Raw genomic sequence first — 14,106 nt, 5'->3', positions numbered from 1 at the left:
GGTCGTGGAGGTTCGCCATCTTCTTTGCAATGTGGCGTTCCTCTGCAGGAGCGTGCCATGTTGTATTTAGCCACCTACTCCTGAGGGATGTGTGTGGTTTCTAACATGAGCAGAGCTGCTGAGGACACCCTTTACATATCCACTTCTGGTGCCATCTGCAGTCATTTCTGTGGGGTGTACGTCAGGGGTCATGTTTTGAGGTATTTAGCTGTAGTAGATTCTGCCCCATGCAGTTGCTCAAAGTAGTTGTATTGGTTGTATGGAGTTTTAAATGTTAAGAGAAACATCCAGATTGCTCCTCAAAATTGCTGAACCAAACTATCCTCCTAATGGTGTCTGTGAAATCCTGTTTTCCCCACATTCTTACTGGCTTTTTGATATCGATCATCTAATGGTAAAAACACATCATGGTCATGTGCATTTCTTTGATGACCATAAATACGGTATGTCTCAGTGCATTTTCAGGTCTCCTTGTATGTTCTTCAAAAACAAAAATTACGGAGCTGTTTTCTCCTTAAAAATCTCTTTATTTGGCTGGGCACAGCAGCTCACACCTGTAACCCCAGCACTTTGGGAGGCCAAGGCAGGTGGATCACCTGAGGTCAGGAGTTCGAGACCAGCCTGGCCAACATGGTGAAACCCCGTCTCTACTAAAAATACAAAAAATTAGCCGGGTGTGGTGGCAGGCACCTGTAATACCAGCTACTCAGGAGGCTGAAGCAGGAGAATCGCTTGAACCTGGGAGGTGGAGGTTGCAATGAGCCAAGATCATCCTGGGCAACAGAGTGAGACTCAGTCTCAAAGAAAAACAAAAACAAAAAACAAAAAACAAAACTTCCTTTTGGTTTCAGGTTTATTTGCAGCCTGTTAACATCTTTTTCTTTTCTGTGTGGTTTCAGTGGGAGAGCCCATCAACTGTGAGGCCTGGGAGTGGCTTCACAGGGTGGTGGGGGACAGCAGGTGCACGCTGGTGGACACCTGGTGGCAGACAGGTGAGGAGGCCTGGGGAACAGGTTCCGGTCTAAGTGCTGGGTCTGCAGGGTCAGGTGTGAGGCTGGGACTGGGGTCCGAGCTCTCAACAGCAGGTGCGATAGAAGACGCGTCAACGCCCGAGACTGCGGAAACCCTGGAGCCTAGAGTGAGGGAACTCAGAGGTCGCCTGGCTGCTGTTTCCCAGCTGTGGGACCTCTTGTCACAACTTCTCTGAGGCTCGGTTTCCTCCTTTGCGAGGTGGGGGTGCCCCCCACACGCCTGGGTGAGGGTGAACTGAGGTGACACAGCTCAGCTTGCTGCCCAAGGCCTGGTGTGCAGCAGGAGCTCAGAGTCTAAATTTAAATTTTAGTGGGAAAAGGAATTTTTCCTGTGACATTTTGTTTGGACTTGTCCCCCCTTCTCTTGGGTATCTGACTTATTAGGAGGCTTGGGGCGAGAGGCCACCGTAGATGTAATGAATGTAACTATCTGAGGGCTCATCCTCAAGCCAGAAAATGAGGTGTTCCCATGGGATAGTCCCATCAATTCGGGAAAACCTGGGACAGAGATTCTCTAGCTGAGTCACTGGGGCATTTCCCTGGTACAGGCTGGAAATAATGTGAGGGTAGGATTTGAGAGCATCTTTTTTCGTTGTTGGGTTCATGTCAAATGGGCGCTGGCCCAGAAGCAGTTCTTTTTCTCCGTCTTCATGTGCAAGTGGATGGGCTCTGCCCTTTCCCCCTTCAAGCAAGGGCCTGACATGGCGAGGCGGCCTGCACCTGGCTGTGGGATGCCAGAGCTCCTGGGGCTGAGGCCACTGTGGGGCCGCCTCTCATATCCACAGTGGAGGGCACCAGACCCACATCTGGTTTGCCTCAAAGATCATTGTGCCCCTGAGGTGTTTCCTTGCCCACAACAGGGACAGTCCCACCTACCACCCACTCTGGATACATGTATCCCTGGGTCCGGGGCCGATTATGCATTTCTTTCTTGTCATATCTGCAGAAACAGGTGGCATCTGCATCGCACCACGGCCCTCGGAAGAAGGGGCGGAAATCCTCCCTGCCATGGCGATGAGGCCCTTCTTTGGCATCGTCCCCGTCATCATGGATGAGAAGGTGTGTATGGGCCTCCGCTGCATGGGGAGGCCCTCCCTTGTCCCTGCCTGCCCAGCCCAGCTCTCTCCTGTGTGCCCAGGTCTGTACCTGGCAGGAGACTGCTGACCTCGCAGCGTTCACTGCAGCTGGTGTCATGCACTGGGTAGTGGCCACACAGGTGGCTTGGGGCCCTCCTCAGGGGCAGAGGGGAGAGCTATGGACAGCTCCCTTGAGGGCAGTGCTTGTCATTTTTTGGCACGCTTCTCACCCAGAGCCTGCCCTGTCTCACATGCATGTCCGGGGTCTACAGGGCAGCGTCGTGGAGGGCAGCAACGTCTCTGGGGCCCTGTGCATCTCCCAGGCCTGGCCGGGCATGGCCAGGACCATCTATGGCGACCACCAGCGATTTGTGGACGCCTACTTCAAGGCCTACCCAGGTGAGCAGGCTGTCAGGGACCCTCTCATTCCTTTTCAGCTGACTGCTGGAATCTTATTCTCAGAAAACATTTTTAATGGGATTTGAGTGCAGCGTAGCACTGTGGCCAGGAATAGGTGCTCGCGAGGCCAGAGTTTGACTCCGCACCCCTCTCCCCTTGCTGTACCTCCCTGGCTTTCCTTATCTTGACAGTGGGAGTGATTCCCCGCTCAGGGACTTTCTTGGGGCTACTTAGGTGTGGGTGTGAAGTCCTGCACTGCAGCCAGGCCCATGGTAGGATCCTGTTAGCTACGGCTGGGAGTTTTCTTCCAGTTTACTTTTATTTTTTCCCAGTTTCCCTTTTTGTCCTTGGGTTGGAAATTTATATGAACGCTATCTCCTCTGTCTTGTTGGAACAAGTAATTTTCAGTCTCAAGCTTGTAAACAAGACTCAGTGTTTTGGAGAAGCATCTTGGATGTGCTGCTTGTATACCTTCTGCTCCCCAAAGTCTCGATATCTCGGAGCCACCTGCCCATGCTCTAGAACATAGGGAAGCATCGGAGTTGCAAGGAGGGCCGATGGGCGAGACTTCAGCCGTGTGCTGGGCTGCAGAGCTTCACGCTTACTGAGGTTGGGACATGGGTCCTGGCTCAGGGTTCCTGGTGCTGAATTTCCCTGCTGTGGTGCAGGCTATTACTTCACTGGAGACGGGGCTTACCGAACTGAGGGCGGCTATTACCAGATCACAGGGCGGATGGATGATGTCATCAACATCAGTGGCCACCGGCTGGGGACCGCAGAGATCGAGGACGCCATCGTGAGCACAGGCTGGGCATCCTCCTTCACTCCTGCACCTCCATGATGCCCCTGTGGACCTGCAAGTTGGGGTGGGAGTCCCTGGCCCGAGTCACTTCTAGCACCCGGGGCCGCCACATTTTGCCCTTTTGTTCTCTGTTGTACACAGGCCGACCACCCTGCAGTGCCGGAAAGTGCTGTCATTGGCTACCCCCACGACATCAAAGGAGAAGGTGAGTGTCCTGGAGACGAGCTCCTACCTGATTCCTGACCCCACACCCATTATGGGCACCTCTGTACGAGGAGCAGACTCTGGAGAGTGGAGTGATAGGGGATACTGTGGGCCAAGCTCTCGGTGTTCTTCTCTCTCAAGTGGAAACTGTAGGGGAGGAGGCTGAATAGCACTCGTGTTCGGTCGGGTTTCTGAAATGCCCTGGTTCTGCTGTCCTTTCAGGACACACATCCACAGTGGCCATGACCCAGTTGGGCTTGGCTAAGCTTGGGGGGTTTCCCCTTCTGTCCATGGTGTATCTGGTGGGGACACCGTCCAGCTCCATTACAGAGAGTTTATGAGAAAATGTCCAGCCTCACGTATCCTCACGGGCTTGGTCATAGCACTCAAGCCAGCTCTGCAGCCGCCACGCGTGTGTGCCAGAGTGTGCTCTGGAGCGTGCAGGCTGTGTGCTGCGCTGGGACTCTTTGGACGAATCTGACCTGTGGTTCCCACTGCACAGCGACATGCTGGGGGAATGCAGAACGAGGGACTAGAATGGTCTTTACCAAGGCCATGCTTCGTTTCCAGTCGGCCAGCTTCTTGGTGGCTGGGTCTGGGAAGGGGCGGGAGCACCCAGGTGTTGCAATGCCAGGTCCATCCAGGCACACTGCCTGGCCTGGCGTGAACTGGACACACACTGACCCCATGCCAGGGCACTGCTGGGCAGACTGGCTTCTCCTGCCCTGCCCAGTGGCCTGGGGTCAGGCTTGCCCTCCCACTGGGAGGCCACCCTGTGTCACAGTGTGTCCCAGATGTCACCTTCCTCCCTGCACTTCTATGTGCCGTTATTCCATTATTTACTTAAATGCTCTCTTTAAATTGACGCATTGCAAGATTGAGAATTTGTTTCAGTGCTTTACAAACAGCATTTTCAGTTGCCATGGAAAGGCTATGCTGGTAAGGCTGGGATGTGGGAGAGAGCTGGTAGGGACCCCTGCCCAGTGACATGTCCAGGTGTGATCAGGAGTGTCAGAGAGGATGGAGACGAGGACAGTTTCTCAGGTGTGACTAGGGTAACTTAGTGCCCCCCTGAGGTTACCTCGCTCTGGCAGGAGCCTGGGCCCCTCCTCTGAGGACTCCTGCATTTCACGTCTCTGGGCTGGGGGTCCACAGGGCACTGATGTGTCCTGGGATTTGAAAGCCCCATCTATGTCTGAGTCCAGTGGCTGAGCCAGTACTCCCTGGGGCCACTGAGAGGGGTCCGGGCATGGTCCACTGTGTCTGGGGATTCAGCAGCCCCTGGATTGAACTCCATAAAGCAAGTGCAAGATCAAGGAAAGGACAATGGAAGTGACCTTTAGACAAACGTTTGGGCATCACAATCACTGTCTTTCATAGGGTGGCCTAGCCTTAGGTCTGTTGGGGTGGTGTTGGGGCATGGTCTGCTGTGGACGCTGCTGCCCAGGGCATGTTCTGCGTGTGTGGAGCTATTGCAAGTCTGGTGTTGCCAGGCTTCTTAATGTCTGCCAGATGTGTGGGGATAATTTGTCTATCATGTGTGTGATGATGTGCATTTTCCTGATTTCTAATGAATTTGAGTATCCATTCTATAATTATGAAGAGCTGATGAACAGCTGTTGGTTGGCTCTAAAGCTGCCTGTGAATATCGTATATTTGTCCCCACTCTCTCTGTTTTGCAGCAGCTCTGAAAAAGGGCAGCCCCTGGACCTTGTCTAGGACCTAAACCCAGCAAGCCTCTGGTGCTGCTGGCCAGGCTCTTGTCTCTCTTGTCTCCAGTGTCCTGAGCCTTGCCTGCCTCCTCCTGGCTCTTAACTGGCTCCTCCACCCATGTGGAAGGTTTCCTCCCTCCAGCACCATCCTCAGAACTCAACAGTCCAGGCCCACTTCTGATCCCATATCAACGACCAAGATGAGAAAAACGGTGTTCTTTCCCTCAAAGATCTAACAGCCTAGTGGGGTGGCAGCAGGGGGACTGACAGCTGTTCCCACATAGCATGTGCCATAAACTAGATTCATGGGTGGAGTCAGGAAAGGCTTCACAGAGCAGGAGGTGGCTGAACTGAGTCTTGAGGGATGAATAGGAGTTCACCACATGGATATAGGAAGGCCTTTCAGGCAAAGGCTGTAGGTCTTTACAGATCGTAGCTTGTTCAGAAAACCAATCATCCATTCATGCACTTAACAACCATGTGTTGAGCACCTCCTGTGTTCCAGGCATGGTTCTAGATGCTGGGGACACAGCAGTGAGTGAGAAGGTCTCTGACCCCATAGAGGGGTCAAGAGTAGAGGAGAGAGACAGACAAAGAGCAAGAAAGATGATCACCAAGGAAACGACACAGTCAGTTAGGTGCTACATGCCAGGGAAGAATGGGTGAAGGTGGCATGGGGCTGGGGCAGATGAGCAGTAGGAGAGCCACACATATATAGAAGCTTCGAGGGAGAGACAGAGCACCTCACAGGCCAGTGGGGACGGGCAGGCTATCAGGGATGGCACCGGGACAAGCAACTCCTTATATGGACAACAATCAAATTAGATCCCTCTTCACAGTGTGAACTCTTCCTGGAACATGCCAGGGTACTGAAAAACGAAAGCTAGTATTTATGCTATAATGTGGGCTGGCCCGTGCTGCCCAGCAGAACTCTCAGCTGCCTCTCAGCTGTCTGCGTTGTCCAGGGTGGCAGCCTCTGGCTGCTCATGGTGCTGAATGGCACTTGAAGTGTGGCTCATGCAGCCAGGGAGCTGCTGATTTAATTGAACTGAAATAGCTACCCTGGCCCATGGCACCATGTTGCACACACACCCCCAAAGGCTGGTGGTGCCCATTTGCTGTGCATCTGTGCACCTTCTCATGGAAGTCTCATTCCATCAAACCACATTATGGGTTATTTCACAGATGCGGACACAGAGAGGGGAGGTCCCATGTCCCAGGTCACACGCGCCAGTCAGCATTAGAGCTGAGATGCCAAGCTCTCAGCCACACATGTGCACTCACCTGGAACATCTGTGGAGCTGTTAGAATTGCTGCCACTTTTCATGAAACTGAAGTGCATCTTTGGGTTTGCAACTAAAGAAACCAGCTGCTACAATGTCACTAACATAGGATTCTAAAGCCCTTCGGATTTCTGGCAGTCTGTGCATAGCACCCTGCCTCGGGAGTTGGCTCCTTGTCTAGTATTTAATACATCCCCAAACTTGGCTTTATTTTCAGCTGCCTTTGCCTTCATTGTGGTGAAAGATAGTGCGGGTGACTCAGATGTGGTGGTGCAGGAGCTCAAGTCCATGGTGGCCACCAAGATCGCCAAATATGCTGTGCCTGATGAGATCCTGGTGAGTGGGCCTCCCACAAAGATGGGGCTGTGCTGCTGTTCTTCCCACAATTGTCAAGTGACAATGATCTTTTAGGAGCATATTACTCTTTTCCAATTAGCATCAAAACGGACACTAGCTGTTTGGTTTTCCTGGCTGGTGGTGAGGATGGTGGGTCTCTGTGTTGTCATAGAGGGAGAAGTGAGCTCAGCCAGCTTACTTGTCCAGGAGGTCGCCTAGGCAGGTTTCCATGCTCAGTGGGCTCATCTGTCCAGGAGGTTGCCTAGGCAGGCCTACATGCTCAGTAAGCTCACATGTCTGGGAGGCCACCTAGGCAGGTTTCCACACTCAGCCAGCTCACCTGCCCAGGAGTTCACCTAGGCAGGCTTCCACGCCCAGCCAGCTCACCTGTCCAGGAGGTCACCTAGGCAGGCTTCTGCTCTCGTATGTTGGCATGTGCAGGCTAGTCACAGAAATGGGGCTGCTGGTGAAGAACCTTAGGGATTTTCATTAGAGACATGGGGACAGTACCAGGGTTCTCCAGCCCCTGTGTGGTTCTTGAGCACTTTTCCTGGTGGCAGTGAAGGAGATCGCAGACCCCCAACCCAGGGGGTCAGAATCAGGGGAGGATTGGGCTGCCTCTTCAACCCCCGGCTTTTCATTCCCTCCTTTATGAACATTGCACGCTGTGACTCTGGGTTTGGCGGCCCTCAGAGGCGGCAGGGCCAGGATCCACTTGGTATTACAAGAGTTGACACATTTGGCCCAGTGACCAGAGTTTCAGGAGACCTGGACTCACCCTAGGTGAACTGAACTATTTCAAAAGACAGAATGACTGTCAAAGATCCCAAACACAGCTCTTAATGCATTGCCATTTGCAGTGAATGGGCTGTAGTTGTTTGAGCATGCTCCATGTTAGCTTTTCAAACACTAAGACAAAATTTTTCTGTTAAGTAGTTCTCACCTCTGATGTAAGACAAAACCTGCTAAGTCCCAGGCCAGAGAATGGAGATGAGGCACCCAGTGGGTGCTTGGACCTGCTGCCACCTGGGTGCCTGCACGTGGCACAGTGGCAGGACAGACGGACGGCAGTACGGGGTGAACCCAGCCTGTGGACCCTGCCTGGCGGAGGGCATCGGGGTGGATTTCAGCTTAGGTCCAGACAGTAGGAGGATAAAGCCAAGACCTCGGGCCTCACCGTTCTCTGGGGTGGAGGCTTAGACATCCACTGTGGATCCCCGGGAGGGCATCCCCGCTGAGCAGAGCCCTTCTGATCTCAATGCAGTCCACGCTAGCATGGAGGCTGGGCACCATCCACGCTCTAACACTATGCCTGTTCCTTGCCAGGTGGTGAAACGTCTTCCAAAAACCAGGTCTGGGAAGGTCATGCGGCGGCTCCTGAGGAAGATCATCACTAGTGAGGCCCAGGAGCTGGGAGACACTACCACCTTGGAGGACCCCAGCATCATCGCAGAGATCCTGAGTGTCTACCAGAAGTGCAAGGACAAGCAGGCTGCCGCTAAGTGAGCTGGCACCTTGTGGGGCTCTTGGGATGGGCGGGCACCCAAGCCCTGGCTTGTCCTTCCCAGAAGGTACCCCTGAGGTTGGCATCTTCCTACGTCCCAGAAGCAGCCCCCACCCCACACATGACCCACACCGCCCTCACGTGAAGCTGGGCTGAGAGCCCTTTCTCCCATCCATTGGAGGTCCCAGGAGTGTCACCCATGGAGAGGCTATGCGACATGGCTAGGGCTGGTTCTGCCATCTGAGTTTGGTTTCCTGGAATGAAAAGGCATTGCCATCTCCATTCCTCTGCCCTCTTGAGCCAGCACAGGAAGGTGAGGCCCTGGGATAGCGCGCCTGCTCAGATAACACAGAGCTAGTTAGCTAGTAGCAACCGTGTTTTCTCCAGATCTGTCTAGATACAAAGGTCAGAAATCTTATTTTTATACTTTTATATTGTGGAAGAAGAGCATGCAACACTCACATGTGTGGATTTACTTGAACATGTTCTTTTTAACATGTAGTTATGAAAATCTCCTTTTTTGCCTCTACTGGTGAGGAAACATGAGGATCAGAGGCCACATTTTAAATTATTGTTAGTGTATTTGGAAGTCTGAATGGGAGATGTTTGTACCTCTGTCTGAACAGTTCCCTTGAGAACTTCCAAGCCTCCGGCATCTTTTCCTGGTGAGTGTTTCTCCTGTGCTTGGTTGTGTATAATGGAGCTAACTCCTAAGCGGTGGGGTGAATGTGGCCACCTTAGTTCTGAAGCTACTCCAGTTATGTTCTGTTTCTTCAAGCTGTGATCCAGAAAGATTTTTGTGCCCCCAGATGCCTCTTGATAGGAGAGGCAACATACTCCAAATAGTTGGGTTCTTCAGGGAAGCTATTAGAAACTCAGGTGACTTGTTAGAGCACTAACTTGGTCAGAGCCAAATCCTGGCAAACGCTGCCTGACCTTCACTCTGTGGTTGGGGCGGTGAGAACCACTGAGGTCCAATGATGAGACTTGGAGGTCTGGATCCAGTCTCTCTTTGTTTTAATGTGACTTAGGTGCTGTCAACATTAGCAAGATAATGGAAATCACGACGCCAGTGGGTGCTTACCTCCCTGCTAGGCATGCAGGGGCTGGCGGTTGGCAGGGGAAGGAGGCCCAGTGAGCCGGGTCCCTTAGGGGAGGGAGAGTTTGTCCTCTTTGCCCCACAGTCTACCCTTCAGGACCTTGTGGCAGTGCCAGTGTTCGGGGGGTGTCTGGGCTACTGAGTACCCACTCGGTCGTGGTTGTGCTGGCCTCTTGGGTGAGTGAGCCTGTGATGCCCAGGAGGTGGTGTTGGCTGCAGCGCACACAAATACTGAGTGGTGGTCTTTCGTTACAGGCTTAGCAACAAAGCTGTGCCCTGGTCATGGGGGGCTATAGTGTAGCTACAGTTGTGCGTTTGTGAAATGGCTTAGCTTTCCATGTTGCTGAGAGGAACCTGGACATGGTCCCGGGCATCTGAATGATCTGTAGGGGAGGGAGTTCAAATAAAGCTTTATTTTGTTCATTTTCTGTTTGTGGTGATTTTTTTTGGTCCAATAATGCTACTCTTTTTTTTTCCTGAATATAATCCTACAGACAAAATTGGAAGGGGCCTTTTCTCCTGGGGGGTTCACACTCACAGCCCTGACTGCTCTTTGGTGAGCTCACCTGCCTTACCAAGGATGGCTGACTGCACTGATGCATCAGCCACACGTGGCCACTTAACTGTAACTTAAACAGAATAGAAATTTGGTTCCCAGTCTGCAGTTGCTGCATTTCAAGTGCCCAGAGGCCATGCACAGCAGGTCAGATAGGCGCACTACCACCATCACTTGGAGGCCGCGGGCGGCACTGGGCTAGAGCACAGGCAAGAGCGAGGGACAACCTGGCTCTGAGTAGCGTGCATGAGGAGCATGGCCTGGTCCCTGGGTCATCCCTCTGCTAGGGTGGGCTGGTCCTTCATCAGGACACACTGAATCAGTGCCACAGAGGCAGAATCTCAGTGGTCTGGGTCTGCTCCTGATACCCATCTGCCAGCCCCTTGATCTTATACTTCCTGACCTCCATAGAAACAGATTTCTGTGGTTTAAGCCACCCAGCCTATGATATTTAGTTACAGCAGCAAATGAATACAAACGAATACAACTTTCCTACTTCATATTGTACAGAGGTTGTGACAAAAAAGAAAAGGATTCTGGACCATGATGCATGATGCCCTACCAGCAGAGTTCCCAGGGCAAGCCGCCTCTCTCAAACTGCAGATTTGGGAAGAAAAGCAAAGATGCTGTGAAATACTGCCAGCCAGCTACTTGCCTACTTTGATGCTGACCTGTGGTTACTCTGTGGGGTGCTCACCAATGTTCCCTTGGTTACTACAGAAATAATTAACAAACAGAGCTGCTCCAGGGCTTCTGGCCAAGGGTTCCTCCTTCTCCAGCTTCTAGGATCCTGTTCTATGTTTATTTGGCATTGCTGCAATACCCCTCTGCTATTCCACAAAGAAATTTCTGCAGAGCAAACAGACTGGCTGTCCAACCTTCTCCCAGATATCCTGTGCCAGGGCCAGGTCTGCAGAGGTACCTGCTCTTTTGGGGGTACAGTTCTGGCTTTTCTACTTGACATTATGACTTCTCTGCATCATGGATTGTTTGGAAAAATATTTCTAATTTTTTTTTTTTTTTTTTTTGAGATGGAGTCTTGCTCTGTAACCCAGTTTGGAGTGTAGTGGCACCATCTCGGCTCACTGCAACCTCCACCTCCCCGGGTCAAGCGATTTTCCTGCCTCAGCCTCCCAAGTAGCTGGGACTAGAGGTGCATGCCACCACACCTGGCTAATTTTTGTATTTTTAGTAGAGACGAGGTTTTACCATGTTGGCCAGGCTGGTCTCAAACTCCTGACCTTAGGTGATACACCCGCCTTGGCCTCCCAAAGTGTTGGGATTACAGGTGTGAGCCACCGCGCCTGGCCTATTTCTAAAATTTCTAAACATTTAGTTTTTGTTATTTTATAGTTTTTGTTATTGGTGTTTAGCTTATTTGCACTGTGATCAGAGAGCATGCTCTCCCATGACTTCTGTGCTCTGAAGTTTGTTGAGGCCTGCTGCGTGCCTCAACCTATCGCCAATTTTTAGAAAGGTCCCATTCGAGATGGAAAAGAAGTATTCTGTAATCATTGGGTAGAAGATTGTATACATATCCACTGGGTCAAGTTGCTGATCATGTTGTTCAAATCCATGTCCCATCTCACTTTTACTCAGTTGTTTCGTCACTTACTGAGACACACTTGTTAAAAGTTCCCACTTCCACTGTGAATTTCTCTGTTTCTCTAGTTCTGTCAGTTTTTGCTTTGGACATTTTGAAACTTTATCTATTTGCATATTTATCTAGAACAATTCTTTATGTATTCATCTATTTGTTGTGTATTAGGTGCTATTTAAAATTGTTATAACTTCCTGATGAATTGACTCTAAAAGAGGCATCCCCCTTTAGTCTCTAAATGTGCTTTCTTTTGGCTGTAAAATATATTTCATCTGATATTAGTATAGTCACATCAGCTTTCTTTTTGTTAATATTTGCATGGAATATTTTTTCCATCCCTTTAATTTTCTTTTCTTTCTTTTTTTTTGAGACGTGGTCTTGTTGTGTTCCCCAGGCTGGTCTCGAACTCCTGGGCTCAAGCAATCCTCCTACCCCAGCCTCCCAAGTAGCTGGGACCACAGGAGAAAACCATGGTGTCCACTGGATCATTCCTTTAACTTTAATTTTATTATAGCCTTATGTTTTTGATGTATCTCTTTTAAATAGCATGTAGCTTCACCTTGGTTTTTTAAACCACTCTGGCAATCTTTGCCATTTAAATGATACATTTAATCTACTTACATTTAACGTAACTATTTATATATTTGGGTTTAAATCCACCATCTAACTCAGTACTTTTTATTTGCCCTGTTTGTTCTATGTTCTGTTTTTTTTTTTGCCTTCCTTTAGAGTGACTATTTTTTATTATTCTAATTTTTGCCCTCTCCCCATTAGCTTGAAGTTATAAACTCTTACCATTTTAATTGTAACCCTAGATTATAAGTTGCAGCCTTCAATATTAATTGGTACCTTACCCTATTTCCAGTCAATACAAAGACTTTAAGAACACACTTTAACAACATATAAACCTCTCTTCCAACTTATAAATCATGCATTTTAGTTTTCTCTCTATTTTAATTCTACAAGGTAGTATTATTATAGTTGTATGCATCTTATTATTGTTCTATATAGACAATATTAACTTAGATTTACCCATATATTTATCATTTTTTGGTATCTCTTCTATACCTCCAAACTTCCATTTGGAATAATTTACCTTCTGCCTGAAAGGACTTTTGTCGTTTCTTTTAATAAAGGTCTGCTGAAAAGAAATTCATTCAGTTTTTGTCTACTTGGAAGTATTTATTTCATGATCACTCTTAAAGGATATTTTGACTGGGTGTATAACTCTAGCCTGTTAATTATTTTTTTCAGCACTACAACGATCTCATTTCCATTGGTATCTGTTTTCCCATGTTTCTGTTGAGTAGTTGGCTGTCAAACTAAGAAATGGTCATTTAAAGTTAATCTACCACTTTTCCTTTGGCTGCTCTTGATATTTCTCCTTGTCTTTGGTTTTTGCAGTTTTATTTTTTGTTGACTTTTTTTTTTATCTTGCTTGGGTTCTGCAGGACTTCTTAGACCTGTATTGATGTCTGTATCATTTTGGAAATATATCTCAACCATTGTCTCTTTAAATATCATTTTTGCCTATTCTCTCCTTTTGTTGAGGACCCCAACTTCCCATATGATGAAATTTCTCACATTCTAATTTCTGTATCTCTTGCTGCCTTAGCCTGGGTTGCCTGGAAAGCAGAGCCTGATATAAAGGCTTACATGCAGGTACATTACTTAGGGATGTGATTCTAGGAACAAATGTGAGGAATGAGGGGTATGGAACAGGGAAGGAGCAAGAACCAATACAAGTATTTGAGTGAGTCAGCTGGTGTGACAGACAACTCGGGCTCCATCTCAGGACTCAGGAGGAATCTTATAAAATATGTCCCTGAACTCACTCACTCACGATGAGCTGTTAGAAATACAGCTTGGCACAAAGCTGGAGGCATCACGCTACCTGACTTCAAACTATACTACAAGGCTACAGTAACCAAAACAACATGGTACTGGTACCAAAACAGAGATATAGACCAATGGAACAGAACAGAGCCCTCAGAAATAATACCATACATCTACAATTATCTGATCTTTGACAAACCTGACAAAAACAAGAAATGGGGAAAGGAGTCTCTATTTAATAAATGGTGCTGGGAAAACTGGCTAGCCATATGTAGAAAGCTGAAACTGGATCCTTTCCTTACACCTTATACAAAAATGAATTCCAGATGGATTAAAGACTTAAATGTTAGACCTAAAACCATAAAAACCCTAGAAGAAAACCCAGGCAATACCATTCAGGCCATAGGCATGTGCAAGGACTTCATGACTAAAACACCAAAAGCAATGGCAACAAAAGTCAAAATTGACAAATGGGATCTAATTAAACTAAAGAGCTTCTGCACAGCAAAAGAAACTACCATCAGAGTGAACAGGCAACCTACAGAATGGGAGAAAATGTTTACAATCCACCCATCTGACAAAGGGCTAATATCCAGAATCTACAAAGAATTTAAACAAATTTACAAGAAAAAAATCAAACAACCCCAACAACAAGTGGGTGAAGGATA

General features: G+C 49.0%; 1 protein-coding gene across 2 annotated transcripts in view; it reads left to right on the top strand.

Moving 5' to 3' along the window:
• Positions 1-9,869, top strand: part of ACSS1 (acyl-CoA synthetase short chain family member 1) — a 54,738-nt gene extending 44,869 nt beyond the window's left edge. For both annotated transcript variants that reach the window (XM_008954723.5, XM_034947735.2), the window contains 7 exons: positions 900-992; positions 1,978-2,090; positions 2,380-2,506; positions 3,175-3,302; positions 3,450-3,513; positions 6,725-6,843; positions 8,170-9,869. In XM_008954723.5, the coding sequence (XP_008952971.3) occupies positions 900-992; positions 1,978-2,090; positions 2,380-2,506; positions 3,175-3,302; positions 3,450-3,513; positions 6,725-6,843; positions 8,170-8,349 (824 nt within the window). In that variant the 3' untranslated portion in view covers positions 8,350-9,869. The remainder of the gene's footprint in view (positions 1-899; positions 993-1,977; positions 2,091-2,379; positions 2,507-3,174; positions 3,303-3,449; positions 3,514-6,724; positions 6,844-8,169) is intronic.
• Positions 9,870-14,106: the final 4,237 nt, after the last annotated feature.

The sequence above is a fragment of the Pan paniscus genome, chromosome 21 (assembly GCF_029289425.2).
Source record: "Pan paniscus chromosome 21, NHGRI_mPanPan1-v2.0_pri, whole genome shotgun sequence".
In the NCBI taxonomy this organism is placed as follows: domain Eukaryota; kingdom Metazoa; phylum Chordata; class Mammalia; order Primates; family Hominidae; genus Pan; species Pan paniscus.
Note: the sequence above shows the minus strand (reverse complement) of the source record. Positions and strands in the feature narration are given on the sequence as shown.